At 35.4% G+C, this 25,147-nt stretch overlaps 1 protein-coding gene and 1 non-coding gene across 5 annotated transcripts; one reads left to right on the top strand and one right to left on the bottom strand.

The window, feature by feature from the left end:
• Positions 1–643: 643 nt before the first annotated feature.
• LOC123561528 (uncharacterized) lies at positions 644–22,500 on the bottom strand. Of its 4 annotated transcripts, none has more exons than XM_045353974.2 (2): positions 22,344–22,500; positions 644–3,525 (listed from the first exon to the last, which is right to left on the bottom strand). In XM_045353974.2, exon 2 carries the CDS (start codon positions 3,487–3,489, stop codon positions 1,747–1,749), a length of 1,743 nt encoding a protein of 580 aa, XP_045209909.2. In that variant the 5' UTR covers positions 3,490–3,525; positions 22,344–22,500; the 3' UTR covers positions 644–1,746. The 4 variants fall into 4 exon arrangements, with proteins under 4 accessions (XP_045209909.2, XP_045209911.2, XP_045209908.2 ...); XM_045353976.2 differs by lacking the exon at positions 22,344–22,500 and adding an exon at positions 14,822–14,955; XM_045353973.2 differs by lacking the exon at positions 22,344–22,500 and adding an exon at positions 5,722–6,222.
• Positions 22,501–24,739: 2,239 nt separating this feature from the next.
• Trnar-ucg (transfer RNA arginine (anticodon UCG)) lies at positions 24,740–24,812 on the top strand. Its single transcript has one exon. It is a non-coding gene; the product is annotated as a tRNA-Arg (tRNA).
• The last annotated feature ends 335 nt before the right edge of the window (positions 24,813–25,147 follow it).

Below are 25,147 nucleotides of genomic sequence, written 5' to 3'. Positions count from 1 at the left end.
CATAAACTAACTGTCTTTGTAAAGCTGCATTCACAAATAAATACATGTACAGCAGTCATCTGTTAAAAACACTTCCAGTTTTCTATTGGAAGTATGCATTTATAATTTGCTTAGCTATACATGTATTTGATAATTATGAACTATTCTAAACCTAAAACACTGAACTGTTCATTCACACAAAGATGTTGAATCTATATTTACATAGACAGATCTACAATGAAATAGTTGTTCATACTTTCAAGTGTGAATTTTGGTCTAATATGTCTTTAAAAATCGAATATATCAATACAGACCTAGTTATTAAAAGACAACCGGCGGTCTGTACTAGTTGTATACCTTGATTTGACACAAGGTCATGAATTCTGTTAATAAAATGGAGGAAAGATTTTTCGAAAACATGTATTTCAAAAAAACCCTTTAGGTTACTGACTGAAAAAAATGTTCAAAAGAATTCTTATATTACATAAATTATATTCAGTATTTATGTAAAGAAATAAAAAATCTCAGGCATTTAAAACAGCATACATGAAACTAAAGTTTAAACCCTCTTGAGAGATGTTTAAGTCGTAAAACACCATGACATGCATACAAAGTAAGGCTTTTGATGTGGTAAATAGGAGAAAAAAAAGTAATAAGGCGAACGTACCTTTCATATCATTTATTATGACTATAAATGAAAGACATTTTATAAACGTTTTTGCAGCAATTTGATAACCAAACATAAAAGGATAGATATGTCTATACTTTCAAGGCAAAACTTGATCAAAAATTACAGATTTAAGAACAAATCTTATCAACGTTAACGACTTCTTACGTAAATGTCTTCTTATACAAATATGATTTATGAGTATAGCTTTAAGTCAACGTTATCCAACCAGTGAAAACATCATAAAAACTTAGTACTTAATTAAGTTATTTTTGTATTTCTCTGTGCAGTACTAAAAATGTTTATATCGGCTTAACGTTTACAGGTAAATTGAATTAAAAGACAGATTGAGATTTTAAGACGTGCATGTATACGCCTTGGTGTAGAACCTCCTCCCCGACACCAAAGGGCAGTGATTAAGTCCAGGTGCTCTACTGTTTTAAACTTTGGATTCAATGTTTATTGGTATTTTTAACGTGCATGTGTTAAAATGCAATGTTCTGAATTTCGACATGTGCATTGCTTTGAAAAAAAAAAAGAAATCCTACACGTACACGTACACGTGCAGTATTGAAATCTCAATCTCTCCGATTTTAAACAAAACACACAACCTGACTAACGGTGTGTATTTACAAGTATTAATTAACTTCCATTACAAAAAAGGTGTAATTTGCTTTTGAAAAACAAAATCGGTCAGCAATGTTTAATATTCGAACTGTTTCGCACAAAAATAGTTTTGTTAATACGGCATCATTGGCGAATTTAATATCACAGTTGTTTTTCACAATCCAGTTTTTTATTTTAAAGAAACTTATCTGCAAATGTTACGGGTAAAACATCAATTTTCCGAATTTCACTTTTCATAAAAATCAACTTTTGTAGACACGTTGAGAAAAATCGTTGCTAAATTTTCGTGGGCGTATCTCTGTTTAAAAGATTACGTTATGTTTGCAAAGTAGATGCAAATTAACTGAATTTAAGCTTTATAAATACTCCGTGTTGCAATTAATTACATAAACGCTATTAAACTATTTCCGTTTTGTCATAAAATACAGATAAAATTCAAGATGTGTTACGAAACGAAATCTGAAGAACACATTTCAGTGAAAAAGCAACTGTTTGTCATAGTTCATGCGGATCAAGTCCCCCAACAGTCTATTATGCGAGCCCGATTTTCCTCCCCTGTAAGGGTCCATGTACACCGGGGTAGGTTGCGGCGCCAACACCGGTTTATTACGAGAATGTCTTGACGTCAAAGAACTGCTTGAATTTGAGTTAGATGGAAATTTATACATTTCCTTGTCCTCGTCTGATAAAGATTTATAAACACGACAATCGAAAGACTTGCTCCTATGGTAGTGTTGTTTTTTAGATTTACTTCCAGTTTTGTCTTTTGACTTTTTACTTTTTGATAAAACTTTAGATTTTATGGTTTTTGGATCCGTTTCTGGTGCAGAAACAGAGCGTTCTAAATTAACATGAGATTCCCGATCTTTGTCACGTGTCCCTTGAGCATCCTCAAGACATTCATAATATCCACTACTGTCGTCTGACGCTGATCTGTCGGCTGATACATCACTAATATGACTTGCTGCAGACGAATATTCGGAAAGACTAGAAACATAGGTCATTGAATCTATATCACTTTTATCTTCATCTTCTGCGCATGCGCCATGCGGCATTGATTCAATATCATGCACCAATTTTCTGACATTATGTTTGAGTTGAAGATTGGACTCAATTTTTGACAAGTATAGCTCATAATCCCCTTTTTCGCTAGTGCGAGAATGGTCACTTTCACCGGAAGTGCTGAGATCGAATTCGTAATTTGTCTCAAGTCCGTCAAACGGATCTTTACTGTGTTGAGAATTCTTTGTTTCTTTGAACAAAACACTGTCTGACTTACACGTATGAACGTTTTCAACCGACAGACCGTTTCCTATTTCGTCCTCTCCAGTAATTATTGCACTTGATTCGGATCTTTCCGACAACGTATCGGGCGTTCGCGTGGAAGAATCGGGAGTTCCCGTCAAAGTTCGTGAGTTACTGTCATTACTTGGAGAGTCACTGAACATTCTTGACTCGCACGCATTGCTTTGAGCACCATTAGTAAATGAACACAAGTCAGAACGCTGATTTTTGTCAACTGAACACAATTGTTGTACATTTGTTGTATCATTTATTCCAGTTTTTGACTTAACACATCTTGTAAGCACTATTTTTGTATCTCTGATTTTTTCAGCACTGCGCGTTAAAGAATCCCATGCATGATTTAAATCCAGACGAGATGCCTTACACTCTGAACAGTCTTCTTCATTACAATTGCACATTCCAAAATCGTTTTCACCAGTCTCACAAATGTCGTCTGCATTTCTCTTAAATATTTCCACATCGCCTTTTGAATCTGGTGAATTCACAATTGGCACGATAAGGTATGGCCCAACTTCTATTGCATTTCTTAAATCCATGCGAGGATCACGCACTCTGTGCGTGTCTTTAATTAAGTCTGCTTCATTAGCTGACGGTGCGTCGCTTAAATTTAGTCTAGTTCTTACAAAGTGTTCCGGAATTTCATCATAAATATGATTTGAAGTTTCTTTATTCTGAACTGGAGTGGGCATACGCGCCCTGTAATGAAATCGACAGAAACTTTGTGGGTATACCAATGTGGTTTCATTGTCTTTGATAATAACTGAATGACCATTCTCAGTTTCCTGTAAAATGATTTGCTTTTTCCTAAATCCGTAGTCGTCTTCAACTTTGTCTTTCCTTTCGTGCTTTGCCTTCCTCTTGTCTTTCAGCCAACGGAACATTTTGCTTATGTTGTGATTGAGTCCCGTCATTCGGATTACTTCGGATCTTATTCATGTAGCATCAGTCTGAAAAGATAAGTAAAATAATTCGATTTAAAATTTCCGTATGGTATTGAGAGACTGGAACACTTCAAAGTTACTATACACGTAGAGATGTAACACTTCAACATTATTTCATATGCAGCTGCAAAGCAGTGCACGCTTATTTGAAGGGTCTCAATTGTATCAAATATGAAAGCGTGTATATAGTACGTTAAGGTTAATATATAGTGTTTTTTACCAGTCCAAGTCTGACATTACAGTTCAACAGAATTAGTACGTACATGTCTTTGACATGTTTAATTTCTGTTATCAACTCTATAGTCCCATATCACAATACTGACTAATACATTTGTATCGGGAATTCACGCATCGTGCAAAAATCAATGAGACAGGGAAAGCAATATTGAGTGCCACTGTCATTTTTCTTTCATCTTGATTTTTTTCTTACTTCCGATTCATCCATTTTTAGTCTCTGACTTCAACTGTAACAACTATTATTCTCTGGTCGAGATCGATCCCGCAAGTTTACATGGCCATTAAATTTTATAGGTCAAACACCCTGCACTGTCTTTGTTACCTTAATTAGCTTTATGCATACAATAACAATGGCAGAGTCATCACAATTGTCACTTTTATGTTCATAAGTGAAATTCAAGAAATATTGTTCAAGGTGTCATTAAATGTTAACTCTAATTCATAAAAGTTGGTTAAATCAATATTGATACGGAATCAGTATTTCAGTGACTCTTTGATACAACAGTGAGTGTATGCCATCTGTAGTCAGAACAAAAATAATGGCAATCGCCTGTACAGTTTAACTTCACGAACATGCAAAAATAGAATGAAGATCTTATCAGGACATTATATCCAATTTTGTGTCAATATTTCATCCAACGTTTTAGCAAAGAGATAAAAAGGCTAGATAAGCATGCGACGCTTCATAGGTGTCACGCAATCTAACTCATTAACCACTACCCGGCATATCTATAGATTCTAGTGATATAAACGATTGGAACAATGTTAGTGATCATGGTCTCCAATTAAATTGACCCTCATTCAGGGTTTTGCACAAATGTCTAACAACTTAACAAAGTGCTGACTTCATTGATTGAGATGATAGGGATCTGTATCTAGTGTGTTTAATAGCAGATAAAACATGATATCATATCAATGGTGAATGCATTAATACAAGAATAAAACATACACCGCTCCTTTAAAACTTAGCATAAAGAAGCCATCGGCGAGCTAATATCAAAAGACGCTTTGGACAAGTCTTTGAATCGTTTGATAACGTCAATAAGGTAGGTGATAAAGATATTGGAGCGTTTTATATCAATTAATCACTAAGACTTATCAGATGACGGTGCTGATAAGGTGAGACCTAGTCTCAAAGGAAATTAGACAATCGCAATACTGTACTAGTTTAAATTATAGAAATTATATCCTTTGCACATAGACCGTCCTTTCAAACTGCATGTTAGCATGCGAACTGTTCCTCAAAGGACACCCAGCACAGGGTTTGACCAACTTGGCAATATCACTAATGTGCAAACATCATACACATCTCATATCTGATCCTAGCGCAGCAGATTTGAAATGAATGTGCTTTCAGATTGCATGATATCATGCAAAATATGTCCTCAAAGGAAATCAAAATCTCATAGCTAATGTACAACGAATAACTGTTAATATCGCAATTAAAGCACAACTTTCGGAGAGTGAATGATCGATTTCGTATACCCTTCTTAAGAATTACTGAATGACTACACCCTAGTGTAGATCCTCGTCTGAATTTCAAATGAATTAATTTACATGCACATACAGCTAAATTACGGTGTTAAAATATCGCACTACATAATGTAAACGTATCTTTACAGGAAAAAATTGTAATTGTAATCCAAAAATATTTTCCGTGTTTGTATAAAAATTGGTTAACCTAAACGTAAACATATTTTTATATCATACATTTATTTTCTTGAAAAAAAAACACCCTATAAATATCGACTAGTGCAAACAAGAATAATACCGATTTTTCTGTTAATTATATTGCTTAGTTCTGAAGTTATTTTATAGACTACCTTTTGAAATTTATCCTACATCTTAATCCAGTTTTGCTGTTTGTTTACTAAATTCCTGAATGCACTGCAACATTTTAAAAGAGTGTTCATTGACCCCCACCTCACGAACAACAACCTTTTATTTCAACTACTACATTATTACCTTGTGAGGCTATAATATTCCTCAATGATCATTAGATCTAAATCCTCACTTTTTTTTTTATCTCTTTCATCTGATAACCACGTTCATCAAACACGACAGAATAAATGTGGCGGCATTGAATCAACATTTAAAAAGGTTTCGGAATTGTTTGCTCATATCATGTAACGCCGAAGCAATCCAATTCAATGTCCTTTGAGACACATTTAGCACAATTTATCCTTGATGAAATGTATCCGCATTTAATACAGGTATTGCACTCTCTGTATATTTATTAAAATGTAAACAGACTATTTGAAAACCACATATATGTAAGCGTTAAATAAAATGAATAGCGTTTTTGTTTGGTAAGGAGCTAACATAGAATGTTCTCTCGCTTTATCACTGTGCAAACAACGACATAATTCTGTGCGTGGTTTAAAAACCTTGTTATTCCAAATATAAAAAATCTCTAGCACTTAAAATACACCTTTCTTTATTAAAATTTTGACAAAACTGTTAAGTTGAGTCTCGCGAGATAGCGTGACAGCGCGTGACCTCGCGATGTTACAATATTATCCAATTAGACAGCAGAGTGATCTATGATCTTATCATTTGAATGCGCATCATCGCATCTCTCTGAAAGCCATACAACAGTGTCAAACGACCCTATTTACATTTATAATACATTGATTTTTGAATTCTAATTCACGACATATTATAGCGGTGTGTGCACTGCTATTCAAATAAAGTAAAGTACCTTTTCGTTCAATATGGCAATTAATTTTAACAGCTTAAATTTCTTAAATAGATTAGAATATTATCTAACAGAGCTGATTGATAGAACATTCAGCCTTTACTAAATTTATACGAACTTCATACAAATCCGGTTTTCTACCATATGAAACTCGTGCACAAGCCATACTGGATTTCTCCTCTTGCTTTCGGGCTATATCAAGCCAGAAACCTCAACTGTAGTGCCGAATACGCCGGACTATCATTTCAGGGGTAGCGAGTTCGATTCCCCATTACCTCACTTGTGAGCCTTTTATAAATCACCCACTAGAGAAGCAAGGAGAACTTCTGGCATTCACGGGAGCATCTTCTGTATATTGCACTACCCAAAACGGTCTTATGCATGAGCCGGCCATACCACTGTATTATAAACTTAGATTACGGTTCTTGAAGCCTGCGATAACGAGGGCATATTTCTCTAATTGTGTTTTCAAATCTACGTGTTCAAAATATTTACTTTTTTCTTATAGTTGTATAAACTTTGCCGTAAAATACATATTGTAAAATGCCTCAGAGAAAAAAATATTGAAAGCCAAAAATTGAAAAATACTTGAAAGAAACAGGTGTTTAACACTTTGAAACCCTGTTAAAACAAAACGTAAATCCTTGTATTTTCTACAAAACTCATTACATGCTGAGGTCGCAACGAGGGTCATGGGAAGATACGCACGACAAACATAGAAACTAAAGATTTTCAGATCAATATCTACACTTCATGTCAAAAGTTTAATCACTATCTAATTTCTACCATATTATAACTTTTGGCTAACTCACTTACTGACAGTTATGTAAGTATACCAGAATACTTACTAAATTTTAAGATCTTAAACTTTCTGGTAGATCTAGTATATTTCCGGACTAATTGATACTAAGCCATCAGTGAAAATGGTCGCCAAAGCCACTTGCTTTTGTTATTTCAAATCAGTTTGCCTCTGTACTGTAGTTGCGTTCATTTAGTAATAAAATATGATTAAAGTTCAACCTAGGTGTTCGTCCGCTCGTGCCTAAATTAAATAATATTCACAGGAACGACTATGGACTTGTAATGACGTTCGGTAATTTCCGTGCGGTTACGTATTCTCGTTCGGCAAATCGGCATTCTTCGGAATTAACATGGATTTCCGTAAAACAGGAGGATGCCAAATTGCATTCTGCGAACACGTTACTGACCAACCATCATTTCGGGTCCACTACCTTAAACTGACTGGAATTTCGCCACATGACCCTGTCTGCTAGTCTATTCTACAAATCTATTCTACTAAAATTCCAACAGATAAAATCTTTCGACATACAATAATTATGATTTTATGGCTGAAATAATTTTTGGCGTGAGGTGTAATAACGGGTACCAAAATTTAAAGACAGAGGGAAGATTACGGGCAATACATGATAATGCGATAGTGCGATGTCAAAAACAAACAAGTGGATCATGATAACACATAAACTGTTTGTGTCAAGTTTTACGACTTTTTTTTGTAAATGAGAAATGAGATGTCATCTGCTTTTAAAAACTGTCATGGTTTCCGTTCGAAAATAACTTCAGATAACAACACGACTTTTGTTTATATAGGAAAAATATGTACAAGATATGCATTGTTACTTTAACTGATGTCGAGAAACAAGAAAACGCAACATCATTGATAAATGACAATTTGACATGGTGTTGCTGCTGGTTTCGTTTTAGTTACAAACATTTAAGCCGTGCCATGGGAAAACCAACATAGTGGCTTTGCGACCAGCATGGATCCAGACCAGCCTGCGCATCCGCGCAGTCTGGTCAGGATCCATCCTGTTCGCTAACAGTTTCTCCTATTCCAATAGGTATTAAAAGCGAACAGCATGGAGCCTGACCAGACTGCGCGGATGCGCAGGCTGGTCTGGATCCATGCTGGTCGCATACCCACTATGTTGGTTTTCCCATGGCACGGCTCATTTAGTCTTATAAAGAATGACAGACTGCACGTGTAAAATCTAGCGAATGTCCGCCCAAACAACGTTGTGCACACACACAACCCATAAAAATGCACTGCCTCCTTTATGCATTGTTCTGTGAACCAAGCCTAACCATCCGTTTGCACGTGCATACACTTGATTCATAAATTGAGAGCTGCCATCTTTTATAATAAAAAAAAAACAAATAAAGAACAGTTTTCGATATACTTAAAGTTCAAGACATCCTCGAAACCAGGTTAAAGCTTAGCTATCTTGATGGAGGTAGGTATAACTATCAACATTGTTGGACTACGGACGATTTGCTAAGACACTACTTGGCTTCTTTCTTTGTTCTACTATTATCTGAAGCGAAGTTGTGTCCCTACTTTATCGGTTTTTTTTGTCAATACAGCATGAACAATGGAGAACTTTGTGAATAGTGTTAAGAAGATTAGCAGAATCTGAATTGCAACTAAGTGACATCGAATTTCCGCTTTTAAGATTATGTTTAACAAAAAAAGGGAACACTAAATTTTATTTAAAAGAACAACAACAAAAAAAAAACAACAGCACAACGGTCACCGATTTTCACCTAGACAAAACATTACATGCCCACCGTTCTTGTTGCTTCAGTAGAAGTATCTACTGGGATTCGGATATTTCTGATACACAACCTGATTGAGTTCATACCTAAATTGCTTTAAGCAAAATCATTGTTGATGTCGTTTTGGTCATTTCCATCATTACTTTTATGAGAACAAAGTTATCCTGCGGGGAGACTGTTGTTCGTCAACCTACAGAGACATGGTCAGGTTTCTGACTGTCCTATATGACAGACGAGAATGGCCCTTTGTAGGTAGTTATAAGAAACATAAAACCTTCCTACATTAAGGTGTTGAAACGGAAGCAAAATGTGATGCATATCTAGACGCTATTGTTGACACGAGAGAAGGATATTTAATTGTTAAGAGATGAAAGGACCGTTGAAAAATGATCTACGTGCGAAAATAACGAGATTCGAGTTATCTTAGATACACATCTGTAACTATATAAACCCAAATAGTGCTACATGTGGACGTAAAGTAGTTTTAAGATGACATGAAACGCTACATTAGAGCATAGTTAGTATCCGATATATACAAACAAATTTTATTGCCGGTTAGATAACAGTTTATTAGAATTAGAAACATTTCTGAAATGTTTTAAACGTTGCACGGTTATGTAAAGAATTTTGACACATTCTCAATGGATAAAGATAAACAGATAGTTTATATCACATTTGAAAGAATCATGGAAACACAAGAAATGTACATTTTCTTCCATGCAGGAGATAATGAACTCTACTCCCCCATCCCCAAAATATCCAACCCCACCCAAACTGCCCACTGACAAAACTAACCTAAAAATAATGACGAAAACTTCGTGCAGCACAAGTTTAGTTTTACAAGAGAGGCTCTTCTGTAAGCAATGCCGAGACTTACCGACAGCCTCACAAATAGACGGTTTTAAGCTGAAGCTTCTAAAAAGCAAAAATTCAGACAGACTTTGTTTATTCACTTTGTCTTTATAACAACATATTATCTGTATGAAAAGTACACAAGATACCGCGTTAAATTTTAATTGTGTTTACTATCTACAAATCAGACATCCTATATTAATGCACGGGTTCCCCTGACAGAAAGCTTAATAAACAATTCAGTTTCAAATTAAGCGACAACTTAATACTTAAAATAATGAATTTCAGAGCAAAAAGCATTTAGCACTATCAAACCAGGCCCGTGTCCAGGATTTATTTGCTGGGGGGGCCCAACGTGGGGTGGGTTCGGGGAGGGGTATCCCCTCCCGATGTCGAAAATTTTTTAATATGGTACATGAAAAGGTGCATTTTCCTGCAACCTGAAACACCTTTAAGGATGCATGAATGTATTATATATTTAAGGAAAAGTCTATTTTTTAATCATTTCATCAAGCCTTTTCAATGTATATATGATTGTACAGTCACAGTGTATGGACTTCATTTTTCTGTATGATACCCAGGTCTCAGTGTATTGGCTCTTATATCTACCCAATGCAATGTATAACCAGCTACCAGTAATAAAGAAGCTAGTGGTTTGAAAATCAACTTTATTTATCATAATAAAACAAACAATATGATTGTTAGACTTACAAAGTCTGTTGAGATCAAATAATCTGTAATAATATTAATTTCTTCATACTGACACTGATATTTTCTCAGAAAAACATTTTCTCTCTAGGCTCATTTTAACAGTTAGAGACAGAGGCAAGAGATATTGTAAACTTTATTCAGAAAGTGGTATCAGAGATGATTGATTTTATGGCCAGGTGCTTTACATTTAATGACTCTAACGACTGATGCCAGTCTATATGATTGTCAGCAATAATTATACTACATTTTAATCAAATGAATAAAATTTCATTCATTCTACCCTTTTCTTTCAATCATAATATAAAAAAAAAACTTTTTTGTAATTATTTAAAAAAAAATAATATGTGTAATTTCATTAAAAAGAAAGTTATCAAAAACTGCTCAAAATTGATATACAAAATGACATGATTTGTAGAAAAAATGATTTACTAAGTTCACAAATAAGTATTAATAATAAAATGAATAAAAACACAAAAATATTTTTGATCTTTTTCTGCATTTCTTGTGTTCTAAGCAAATATAATGAAAAACTACCCACTACGTGACTACCCAATCATGTACCGCGTTTAAAAAGCGAGCGATCAATGAAGCATGTAGAGATAAACTTTTACCTGTAACATGCCTGGGGATAATTTCCACTACCGGACACGGTTTTATGGCTCTTTAGCCTGTGTATTGCTGTCAAATCAAGCCAATTGCGCTGGTGTATAAATTTGTTAATTGAGGGGCCCATAGAAATAAAAAACGTAACTAGCCAGCCAGCTGGGGGGGCCCGGGCCCCCTGGCCCCCCACCTGGACACGTGCCTGCAAACTATATATTTTTGGTGTCGAGGGAGTTTTGCGGTTGCAGGTTTTTACAAAGTAAAAGCAAGCCTTTCCTGAAAACGTACGTGCCCGGACAGTCATTATCGATGTTTCTGATAGATAACTAAACTTGACGGGCAATAAAAATTATGAAACGAAACCGTCAAAAGCTCGTCTAGATTTATATCTTGGAGAGCGGATAAAATACGAGTTAGGCTCGAACCCTGTGGGTATAATGGTCGTATGATAAAGAGGACCGGTGTCGAGATAGAATCATGTCTGTCGTTTGAAGTCTTTATAAGGGCTAATTGCATCTCGATAAAATTAACATTATAAATTAATTAAAAGCATTTTACCAGCCAAACAAAAAACAACGGCTAATAATATCATAACTCCTACATATTGTCTAGAATACTAACGACTGTTTGATATAGTTTTAAGTTACATAAACACAATAAAGAATATACTGCGATTGTGCAGCTATAATGAAGAAGGATGACCTATGTGCCCCTCCGGACAGTACTAAAGGAACGGGCTGGCACTGGCCGTACACCATTTTTGGTAGCACCCTCAAATGAAATAATTCTAAATCCCAACCCACAGCGGTGAAAGACAAGTCCTATATCACTAGGTATTTTTTTTATTTATAAAATCCAGTTAGCGTTTACCATAAAGCTTTGGACAATCATAATGTATTAGTCAGATGGGTAATGACTACACATAACTTTCTTTTGTGAAAGATTTTAATTTTCTACTCAATTTAGGCTGACTATTATATTTCTTTATTTTCATTTTCACAAAAATGTGCAAGAGTATGTATATCTAATCTATTATACCTATATTATTATTTTCATTTCCTATTATTATAAGTGTCCTTCGCTTAGATTTTGATTTGATAATGGCAAATTTACGGTCATTTTAACATATAGATATATTAACTTGAGGCCAAATCATGAATCAGATCTGATATATAAACAATTATTAGTATATAATGTACCATTCAACGTACATGTAGCATTCCATTGTAATGATACATTCGACTACAATTATTTATCTAGAAAAAAAAATATTACAACTAAACCACCAGAAATCATGCCTCCTTGTCTGAAAATCTGAGCAAAAAAGTACTGCCCACGGACCAGCACAACATAAAGGATGGTATAGGGTGACTGCATGTCAATATCTCGCATAGCCCAAACTGCAGCCTCTCGTATTTGAGTAGTCTTGAAGTAAAAATGGCTAGACAATAATCAAAGTATTTCTGTATCATACATTATAGATTTCCACTTCATGTACATTTTGGCAGTTTCTACGAATGAGTTATTGCGATATTATATATCTAAATATGTAATAAAAAAAGCAAACGCTCCCAATTTTTATGAGGTAACATTTGCCATCATCAGACCATTTAATTTTTTTCCACGCCCAAGCAGTCAGATAAATAGGTAGTAAAAAGTAATCCGGTTGCTATGGAGTAAAAGGCTCGTTTGAGAAGAGACTATGTTTACCAAGGTTTTGTAAACAATTAAATTTAAAAAAATGATCGAGTGATAATTAACTATGCGTTGCACGTGAATCTAATAGATCTAGTAATGTTAGTATGCATGTATACTATAAATGTTAAATAAAATTAGAGCACACACATTAGACACGAACGTAAGAAAAATACATTTAGTACTCTAGCTTGTTCAAGACGGATAATTACATATGATTAAATTTTCGTGGTTTATTCATTTCCTTTAATATGATTCAAATCCCTGTTTTAAAATACATTTTAGCGTTTTTGTAAATTAATTTAACAGTAAGTATAACGTTCGGCATGTGTATTTTTATCAAAATGTACTCTATGGCAAGTGATCATTACAGATTATGTTGGCCACAAAAGTGCAAAACAAATCATTAGAAAATAAAAATTACCCTGTTGTAACTGATGGTGCATATCTAAGATGCAATATCTCATCCCCCCCACTTGTCAGCAACAAACTTAATGAACCCGCGGAAAGTAAGTCTGTAACGCCCAGATTTCGTGTCACACGTGTAACTAAAGACTAGTCAATTTCAATCGGACCAGTGTTCGTATTTAGGTTGAAATTTTGTCTTGACAGTTACTGTAGAAGAAACCAAGTGGACAAAAGTTCGTTTGGGGTAAAATCAAACTCAAGCGGGGTGAAAACAGAATGTCATTATTTAGTTCTTGCGATGTGAATGACGTCAACTGTTTTTTTTTTTATGTTCTATAACGAACACAGACCCACAAAAATGTGTTGATGTAATGGTAAGAAACAAAAGTTCATTTTACCGTCTAAACAAACTGGGTGGACATGTTATTAGAGAATTAAACAGGTCTGAAAAAGTTGAAAGTATGCAAAAAAAAAAAAAAAAACAAACTTAAATTTATCCAAGAAAAAAATAGAAAAAGGGTAAATAACGAAGAAGTTTAGATATATGACTAGGCTTTTCTAGTTTTGTCCTATAAAAAGAATTGCTAAGATTTTCTTTGCCACATTATAACCATTATCATGCTGGACATGATTTATTCTGCCTTTGCGACCAGTGCAGATCAAGATCAGCCTGCACATCTGTGCAGTCTGATCATGATCTACACTGTTCGCCATTCAGTTAGTATCTTTTTGGTATGCACCCCTTTTAACAGTTAATGGTACTGTCCAAATTGAAAGATGGACAAGTTCATTATAGAAATTTAGCAGGGTATGGGATAATCTTATAGCAGAACCTTGTTGTTTTTGTTCTAGACAGAGGATTGAGGCGACCAAATAAAACAAATAAAACCTTTAATACTCATTAACAATAGCTTTTGCTCCTTACCAAAGAACTGACAGCGAGTACACACATGTAGTTAACAGTGTTAGATAAAGAGAAAAAAATCTCTGTAATTATTTCATTTACTGAAAACCTAAAAAAAGTTTTTTTACCTTAATGCTAAATAGACATGTCATTCAATCAAAACCTAACACATCGTACAGACGACAGTATACGCGTGAGCAGCTTAATTAAAGGCCGCAGAAAGTCACACCGTCCGTCGTGTCACAAGGAGGTATATTGTGCCCTATCTTGTTCAGTTTAATGAAAGGTTCTACATTTTTGGTGGGGTTTCTGTCATTTCAGTGCAGTATCAAACGTAGAAACTTTATACCCGGTGAAAGCAATTACCATTATGTATACGTCTCATTTCGCCGCCTTCGTGGATCAAAGTGCCCGAAGTTCATCAATCATAAAGAAATGCCAGATTTTTTTCAGTTATCCTTATTTATCCTCATAATCATTCGAATGAAGTTAACAGAAGGAACTCTGAAATATCGGCTATAGGATGCACAAATATCATTAATTCCATCTGCTGTTTAATACAATTCAATTTTATGAAATCATTTTCATTAATGCATTTTATTAAAAGTAACGTATCTTACCTGAGTAAAAAAGATGAAACTGAAATTCCCAGTTATAATTAACGTCTAATGTAAGCTCCTACACTCAATATATAATCAGTTTACTTTTCATACCGTGTTCAACATCCCGAACATTTGACTTATCAGACACTGACAACATTGTAAATATGTTGAACAAAAACATTAACTTTATGGTTTAGGTTGTTAAAGCAACCTTCTAAAGCCAGTTTTATGGTTATGTGCCTTTATAATGGTAAGGAGGGTTTCTTTGCTCTGCACTTGCGGAAAAAATTATGAAAACAACTTAATCTTTATTCGTCGTAATGCGATTAAGTTGCGACGCCATGTGCAGTGGTACTTAAGAAAGGGGCGGAAACAAGAGGGGGCGATTGTTTAACAAGAGGGAGATTATATAAAAGATATTTCGCTAAAAGGGACCTTGTGATGTCGTTTAACATTGTTTTCTTAAATATCATTGTAAATATGATAGGTGCGGAAACCATCACTTCGTTGTGAAAATATAATTTATGCACGCGTTAAAAGTGCTGTCAATGGAAAAGACTTTAATGGCAGGTGTAAAGTATTACACTGTATCATTTAATTGTTGATATTTAAGTGGTGTTATACAGTAATAACTTTACGCCTAAAGCAACGGTTAAGTTGCTGATAAATAAAAAAAAAGTATGATTTATTCAAACAAATAAATTCCTGAAAGCATGTTTTGGGAAGGCAGTGCTCCAAAAAAATACACTGGTGACAGTCCAGCAGTACGAAGGTCCGTTGGCTCGATGCCAGTCTGAAGTCCCGCTAGTACGAAAATCCGAAATTGGGGATACGTATGTCATTCTCATCTATATATATATATATATATTTGTTTTGTTGGGTTTAACGTCGCACCGACACAATTATAGGTCACGTGGCGACTTTCCTGCTTTGATGGTTGAGGAAGACCCCAGGTGCCCCTCAGTGGTTTATTTCATCACGAGCGGGCACCTGGGTAGAACCACCGACCTTCCGTAAGCCAGCTGGATGGCTTCATCATCCTTCTCATCTATAAGATGTTCGTCAAAATCCCGAGACGAACAGGGAACCATGGTAGGCCTCTGCTATGCAAGAATTTATGAATGTTGGCTTTCAGACTAGCGGGACTTCTCCGAACGACGGGTCTGTTTACATGACGGACCTGTCACGAATCTTTACTTTCGGACTTGCGGGCCATCGTATTAGCTGGTTTACCCTAGCAGAAGCATCTAGATTACAACAATATATAATTATGCAGGCGTGTGTGACTTGTATACGCGCTGCGCCATAGTCGGTGTTAAATGTAATTTTCTCGTGCGAGTCCCCTAATTTGTGAACGAGTGGAGAACGAACTAACCTATTTCAAAGGTCGTGTGACAGATCAGTCTCGGCAGCGAATGAGCCTTCAAAAAGCGTGTGAAACTCCAGCTACCAATCGAACTATCTAATCCCGCGTTAATAGAAATCTTTTCTATTGAATCAATTGCTCTCTATAGAATATAAACAGCGAATTTAATTGGATTAAATTATTCAAGGCAAATTTCAACAACAAAAGGCACTCAGCAACTAATTCAACAATGTTCTCTCCAGGGCATCCTCTCTATATCAAGGTAACGATACCATTCCCGGAAGTACCCAGGGAGGCAAACATGGCGATACATTGTTGGGAGACAATGGACATGCACGAGAAGAAAAAAATAAATTGTCCAGTGTAGAGGTCAATCAATGAAGTTTGCAATATCCTTTTCTGTTCAGCGGAGGTTTGAACAATTGCTATAATGTTGACCCACGTGCTTAGATTATAAGGATGGGAGCATATTTCCTTATTCTTAGGACAAAAAGGTCATCCAGTATGGTATAATCCAGTCTTAAGATATTTCAGGGTGACAGTAACTTGCAGTAATGAAAGGTGAGCCTCCGCTTCGTTAAAAAGAAAGAATATATGGAAATGAAATCATGTTTTTTGCCTTTAAGAACCCAGAATCGTTTTGGACCAGTTTAACATTTTCAAAAAGTATATATGAGAAACTAAAGCTCCTGGATTTGTCTTCATATTAGTAATACAGACATAAATATGGAATTACTTTAAATCCTAGAGGGTCATTCGCGATCCTATAAAATTTGTAATTTCAATTTCCACCATTTTCACAATATAAACAATAAAATGTTTGCCAGTGTGATTTACTCCGTCAATATTGGACGCAAACACTTGGTGTTTACGTGGGCATGCCAGCGGCACAAAGCCGTTTGAACATATACCTGTCGTGGCAAATATGGATTATACAATATAATCTGAAAGTAAATATTGTTCTTGAAGAAGAATGAGTCTGCTAAACTTTGATCATTTTTTTTTTCATAATCAATATGGCCGCCCTGGTAAAAACTGAACCTTTGCGGTATCGATAAAAGGCATCCATCATGTAACAGAGTAGATCACCGTAGGATATAGTACAATGAAAATTAATTAATGTCGTTTAAGAAATATTACCATTCCATTATTCACTTTTTTGACAGGACAGGATAGGATATGATTTGTTATTTTGTTATCGTTCTCTTCCACTATGATACAGCTTATAAAAGTGCAGCTGACACAGTACATGTATCCCAAAAACTGAATTTGAAAGCCAGTCTCAGACTGGTCATTTATCAGACTTTTTTAGTTTTGAGACTGGTCATCAGATTTAAAGTTTTGCAACTGTTCTCAAGACTTTTGAATTTTGAAAACGGTCTTAAGACGTTGGTCTCCGGGGGTTTTCAGCTCTTTACATAGGCCCCTATAGAGTTTTCATTCAATCACATACTCTTACATACAATCTTTAAGAGTGTTAGTTTCATATACATTTATAAAAAGGACCCATAAAATAGATAGATAAATGAATAAATAAGTAAGATCTGGAAAAACTAAAAAGGCCACATATGAACGAAACATTTAAAGAAATCGGCTGAAGTTTAGAGGAATTACTTTCAATTTAATGGTCTATTAAACGGGAGGTTAGAAACTGCTAACACTGCAAATCTTTCAAGCAGTATTTCAAATATAGTCACGTCTTACTTATTTACATAAAATCCAAGTTTCGCTTTTTTATTACCATGGGATCTAAATATACACGTACATATAAATTGACGAAATGCCTGTGGTCAATAGAAACCTCCCTCGGGTAGATCTAACCTCATAAAAACGATGACCATTTATTTACTGTCACCATTTCAGACATGTATATGGACCATGACACGACGGTAATTCCTTTTAGTACCTTTTGAGTGAAATAAAAATCCAACTGTCAAACAAGAAAGACTAGTGTCATACTTTCTTAAATGAGACGGCTAGGGACATAGCCAGGAAGTGGAGGAACTGATGTTTTACAGGGCAATTTACAAAACAAATATTTATGAACGGTCTTTAAGAGATTAAGTGCAATTTCCGGAGCAGACTTATTCTACAGCTGCAAGTTAATACAATCAGGTCTAAATGTACCACTTAAATAACCTTGCGACACTAAATTCATATTTAAACAAACGTCTTAGGCAAACAACATCAACTGATAAAATAGATAACCTTTGCCTTATAAAACATAATCAAAAATTAAAAAAAAATACTAATAATAACATTGTAATTTTAGTATAGGTAATGATACTGTATATTTCCGAATACTGTATGTTTACATTAATCCTCTGTTAGAACGTCATTACCTATGCTTAACGTTTTAGATGATTTTTAGCGTTCTTAAAAAAATATTTTTAGCTTCTATTTTCTTGAACATGACCTTCAACGTTTTTAGAAGATGATTTAAACGTTTAGAAGATAGGACATCTTGTGGTTATACCAGACTGATTTTGGGGAGAATGTGATGCGACCTGACTAGAAAAATAACCATGCAGTCAGAGAGCCAGGCTACGAACTGACCTGTTTAAACGATAAGATGTGCATCATTCCTTAGAATGGAAGTGCCCTTTTATCCGAAACTGACCAGCCATGCCGATATTGTTTATTGAAAATTGATTGAACTTTTATTAACTAAATATCCAACTTTTTATTGCTTTCCCACGTCCTTTATCATTGAGTTCAACGCTTCTTATTCTACATGAAAAGTTTATATGAATGAAGAGCATTTAAACATGGACTTTTATTAAAACCGACATTTTTTATTAACCCTGTTTGCAGAAACATTAATGGAGCAACTACTGTTACTACTAGAAAATTTAAGAATAAATCCGGCCAATAATAGCGCGCACTAGGGGAGATAGGGTTTAATTTTCATTTTTGATAACACAAATCTTTTTAGAATTTTTCATGCTGGGATGGTATCAAGTAATGACTTATAAAACATGATTGATAAAGAAGATAACGTATTAAGTGTATGTGTATATAATAATGAATTGGTAACATTACGTGTTGGTACGTTATTTTTAGTGATCAAAATCGAAATATAAATCCTGATATGTAGGCCTAATCTATTAAAAAAGCTTAATATGAAAATCACTGAATTGAAAAACATGTGAATGATATAAATCAAATTTACCATATGTTGTTAATGACAGTTTATCTCGTATGTACCGTAAAAAGAAATCTGATAAAAATGCGTAATAAAGTATATTTTTTATCAATTATAATGCTGTGAAAATATATTAAGAAGAAGAGAAGAAGAAACTGATGGTGGTGGTAGTGGTGATGATGATGATGGGAGGAGGAGAAGAATTAGTACAGTGGTAATGACGACGACAATGATGACGACAATGATGACAACGACGACCATGACGATTATGATGATGATATATTTGCTATTGCTTTTTCCTATTATGCTAACATTGCAGGAGTTCAGATATTTTCTACTGAAATGTCAAGGCCACGTCTATGAAAATATATATTAACAACAAGAGCTGTCTCCATAGGATGACACATGCCCCCGATGGTACTTTGAATGAATAGTTATGGCCGATGTTAGAGTTTAGGACCTTTGACCTACGGAGCTGGGTCTTGCGCGCGAAACGTCGTCTTACTGTTTCACACATTCATGCGTAGTTATTTTAAAATCCATGCATGAATGACAATGATATGGACCGGACACACCGATCAATGCACTATCATGAAAAATGACCTTTAATGTCTAAGTGTGACCTTGACCTTTGAGCTACGGACCTGGGTCTTGCGTGCGACACGTCGTCTTACTGTGGTACACATTCATGCCAAGTAATTTGAAAATCCATCCATCGATGACAAAGATATGGACCAGACACGCCCATCAATGCACTATCCTTTAACGTCTAAGTGTGACCTTGACCTTTGAGCTACGGACCTGGGTCTTGCGCGCGACACGTCGTCTTACTGTGGTACACATTCATGCCAAGTTAGTTGAAAATCCATTCATCGATGACAAAGATATGGACCGGACACGCCCATCAATGCACTATCCTTTAACGTCTAAGTGTGACCTTGACCTTTGAGCTACGGACCTGGGTCTTGCGCGCGACACGTCGTCTTACTGTGGTACACATTCATGACAAGTTATTTGAAAATCCATCCATCACTGACAAAGATATGGACCGGACATGCCCATCAATGCACTATCCTTTAATGTCTAAGTGTGACCTTGACCTTTGAGCTATGGGCCTGGGTCTTGCGCGCGACACGTCGTCTTACTGTGGTACACATTCATGCCAAGTTATTTGAAAATCCATCCATCGATGACAAAGATATGGACCGGACACGAAAATTGCGGACAGACTGACAGACCGACAGACCGACAGACGGTTCAAAAACTATATGCCTCCCTTCGGGGGCATAAAAACAAAAATACTCTGTTACAATATTATTCTTGTTTTCGAAAAGTAAATGACAGATTTTCTCTCGCAACCGAAAAGACTATTTAAACATTTTCCGTTTGCACTTTTATATATAAATTTGTCAATTTCCAGGTAAGGTGCACGACTAACATGATAAATTTATCTTCACTGCGCAGTAAAATACAAACACATTGGTGCATTACCTCAATTAGTTATAACATCCATGATATTTAAGCAGGTGCAAGGTTATTGCACACGAGAACCAGGTGCCTTTTACATGCATGCTCGCGCGTAAAACCTCGCTTAATCCTTTAATTATAACGTAAACCTGTAATTTCGCTTATATCTAATGGAAACTTGCAATTATCATGTAGAAATTATATTTTCGGTACCTTGATAGTACTAATTACTGCGTTTCATGTCTTTGATTGACTTAAAAGTAGATGTAGGGATATGCCTAATCGGAAGACGACTGCTACGTCAATCAATCATCGTTGTCATCATCACTATGTCAAAATCGTTAAATCTCCACTTACCCGCTTTATGAGCACACAAATTACCCTGGTACGGGCTTATCCTCAGCTTTGATTTAGAAAGTTTTGATGCAGACGAAAAGGTATCTAAGGTATAAATTTAATGTCAAAATAAATACCTCGTTTCAAGATCTTAGCGATAAAATTTAAAAGTTTTGAAGATACTTTTAGTGTCATGTTTCAATATTATGAAAATAGAACGGCGAGACCGAGCATGTGTTCTTGAAAAAAGTGGCCAAAGTTTGACTGCCGCATTATACAAAATCAAAATGCATGTTTTAACGAGCAGATCAGATAAGGTAAACGGCCTTTTACTTGAGATATATCGAATTTCAAAAGAAAATAAAACTGCACAATGGGAGATGTGTGCCCGACGTGCCTTTTTTATCAACGTTGTCTGTGAAGTGCGGTGCAATTTATATTAAATAAAACTAAATAAAATCACCATGATGACCGTAATTTTAGTAGTACATGCGAACCGAAAACAACCCGGAGACGCGTCAGGATGATATATCATGAATTCCTCGTGCACCTGCCTATGACTTATTGGAACGTAACATTTGATGACGGTCGGATTAGCAAACCGGTATTCCTCGATCCTGTGTCAGCATAAAATTGTTCCTCACAAGTAAGTAACACCTTCCTCACTCGAAGACAACGAATGACACCAGATCTACCAGGCCTTTGTCATATTGTCACGGGGAGCACCATCTAGAACCAAGAACCAAACAAGGCTGAATTGAACACTGTACTCCATTTTAGTAGAACAATTAGCGGAAAATTCGTGTTAACGATGCTGAAACTGGTGATGATGCTGATGTGTATGTGTAAGAAGTTGATGAAGATACTGAAGGTGAAAATGATGATAATAATATTGACTGTTGATGACGACGAAGTTAATGATGATGATAACAAAGACAATGCCATTGTCTTTCAGTGACAATGATGCTTATTGATGATAATGTTCCTGGTGTCATGGAATGGTCGTGGTAGCTATTCTATTGACGGAAACTGGTTTTAACAGATAACAGGGAACATTTGCCAGAACCACTTCGGTGAGAATTAAACTTTTTGTTGGGAAATAGTCACATACATGTACTGTATTTCAAACGACTCATGTCTTACATAATTCAGGACATATACAGGCTCCTGAAGTCAGACACCTAAAGCCATAACAAGAAAAGAAATTTTGAATAAAATCGACTTACCCATGCCTGGTAAACTATATAGCCGAACATGTCCTTTATAAAAATATTTTTGATTTATCTTAAATAACTATAAATAACGTAATTTGAACGAAATTAACCTTCCGAAACTATTATATCAATACTTGGACAGAAACTACTCTCACACTTGCTATCTAGTGGAGGCGGAGTTACAATCCGGTGAACCAATGAAAATATCGATAATCTCAATTACTAAATGCACCCTAATGATATTCATTATATCATATTTATATTTTGAGAAGAAATATAATGATAAAGAGCTATTAAATACAATCATTGGCAATTCTAAACTTTTTACAAATACAAAAAAAAATAACAGGCACAGACATGCGTGGGTGTTCATGTATCTTTGCGATATAGTTTACGTCCAAGTTTTAGCCAGCAATTTTGTCCATTTTCGTATTCAAAAAAGTAAATATGAGCCGTGCCATGAGAAAATCAACATAGTGGGTTTGCGACCAGCATGGATCCAGACCAGCCTGCGCATCCGCGCAGTCTGGTCAGGCTCCATGCTGTTCGCTTTTAAAGCCTATTGGAATTGAAGAAACTGTTAGCGAACAGCATGGATCCTGACCAGACTGCGCGGATGCGCAGGCTGGTCTGGATCCATGCTGGTCGCACACCCACTATGTTGGTTTTCTCATGGCACGGCTCAAATATTAATTTAAATTATTATGATACTTGTTTTCAAATATGTTGATATTAATATGTATTTTATTACAAAGGGGATTGGTGGTTGGGGGGGGGGGGGGGGAGGGGCAAAAACATACATGTGTGTATATATATCTATTTTATTTCAAAATCCCTTTTTAGAAGTAGTATTGTAGACAAATCAATGAGACCATCTTTTCCCCACTTCAACGTAAAGACTTGAAATAAATTCACAACCCTGGCCCATACTGTCTGCCTCGTATTTTTAGATTTTTAATTAATGTTATAAATCAGGCAAACTTATCCTCAACAAGGTCGGTTTGAGAGCATATTCCTAGAGATTACCAAGCCTAGGTTCAAGTTTGATCCATTTTGAATGACATTCGATAGCCTCCGAGATTTCTTCCTATCTTTTCACTAAAGCCCCCTATTATAAAGTCTATTTACCTATTCATTTATTAAAGCAGGGAAATAAATATTTTGAGATAACCTTAGCTAATAGATTTTACAAGTTGATAAACGTTTTAAACTGATTGCTGTATATGTGCACCGGTATCAGAGCCTAAATGTCAATACTGAACAAAATGGGTCTTTGATTAAATTGGACCACCAATACACCTGATAACTTCCTTCAAGTGCTTCGTGACATTATCGAAAATGTCTTAATAAGGGTATGGGAAATGTAAAAAAAATATGTATATAAAAATAAACAATATCTTATTCATTATGATACAAGAATATGAAAGGAAAGTCACATAATACAATAACGGCCAAGTTTTCTCTAATGATGAAGAATTTCATAGCTGAAAATCAATTTTGTCTTCTGTATATATCAATAGGCGTAGTTAAGTTAAACTCCCTATGACCATGTAGATAACTTGAAACAAGAAGACGAAGAAGATGGAGAAGGAGAAAGAAGAAGGAGGAGGAATGCACGGAAATCGTAGACAAGATCATATCCGTTTTTTATCAAATAAGATATTAAATCATGCACCAGGCAATATCCATACCCCACTCACCACCACGCACACCCAGGGCCAGTGGACACTCCTCGTGCTGCCCCTACCGCCCCTGATAGGTCGTGAAACCAATTATAACTATTAATGTCATTACCAATTATGATACAACCACATTATTATATATAACCCTTCACTAATTCACTCTATATGCCTCTCGGTAACGAAAGCTGCCGCAACATGTTTCAGTGAAAAATTGTCTGTCAAATTATTCATTCTGGACTTAGGATGACAAATTACATTGTCACTACTGTAATTATTTATTATAAAAACCTTAGCAAGAAGAGCATGCACTGTCTCTCCGTTTATCCTTTTTATTTTTTTCTTAAGACAAAATGGTAGTTATTTAATAAGGAAACTTCATAGACATTTCTGTTGTTGTCATTTTTTTCTTCATTAAAATATCATTGTTTTGGCATTGAAAAAAACTTAAACTGCTGAAGATGCATATAACGAAAAAAAAAATGGATTCAAAATTTGTTCAAATGGGGGTTTTTATTTGGATCCACCCAGGAATTTATCATGATTGTATATATGTATAAAATCTGCGCATGTCTGCTGGGAAATAAGGGACTTCCTTAAAAAAGTCCTTGACTAAATTAGAAAAGCCATAATAACAATCTTAAACTAGGATATTAAACTGTTAACACGTTCATTTGAAGTATATCGAACTTTATATACACTTCTTAAATCACACCAGTTTATCACATCGGCCGCGTGGCCTAATGGATAAGGCGTCTGACTTCGAATCAGAAGATTGCGAGTTCGAGTCTCGTCGTGGTCGAATTTTTTCAAACATTTTTTCTTTGTTCACGGCACAAATGTACTTAGATCGAAGCCATCATCTGCTAACCTTTTGTGATATCATGGTAAATTTATTGGCGCAATCTCGAATTTATTACCCACCATTGCTTATTGACCTAAAACAAGATCGCCCTGCTGTTACCGGAATTTTACAGATATTTGGTCAAACTTGACCATATGCTGCCCTTGTTGACAAACATACTTGTAATGACCCCAACAATTGTAACAATCAACCATACCTCTTGTTTAATAATCAGCTCTTATCAAATCCGTAGACAAATGTTTGCTGATAATAAACTATGTTTAATGGTAATA

Source organism: Mercenaria mercenaria, chromosome 10 (genome assembly GCF_021730395.1).
Source record: "Mercenaria mercenaria strain notata chromosome 10, MADL_Memer_1, whole genome shotgun sequence".
In the NCBI taxonomy this organism is placed as follows: domain Eukaryota; kingdom Metazoa; phylum Mollusca; class Bivalvia; order Venerida; family Veneridae; genus Mercenaria; species Mercenaria mercenaria.
This window is presented reverse-complemented; position numbering and strand designations above follow the sequence as displayed.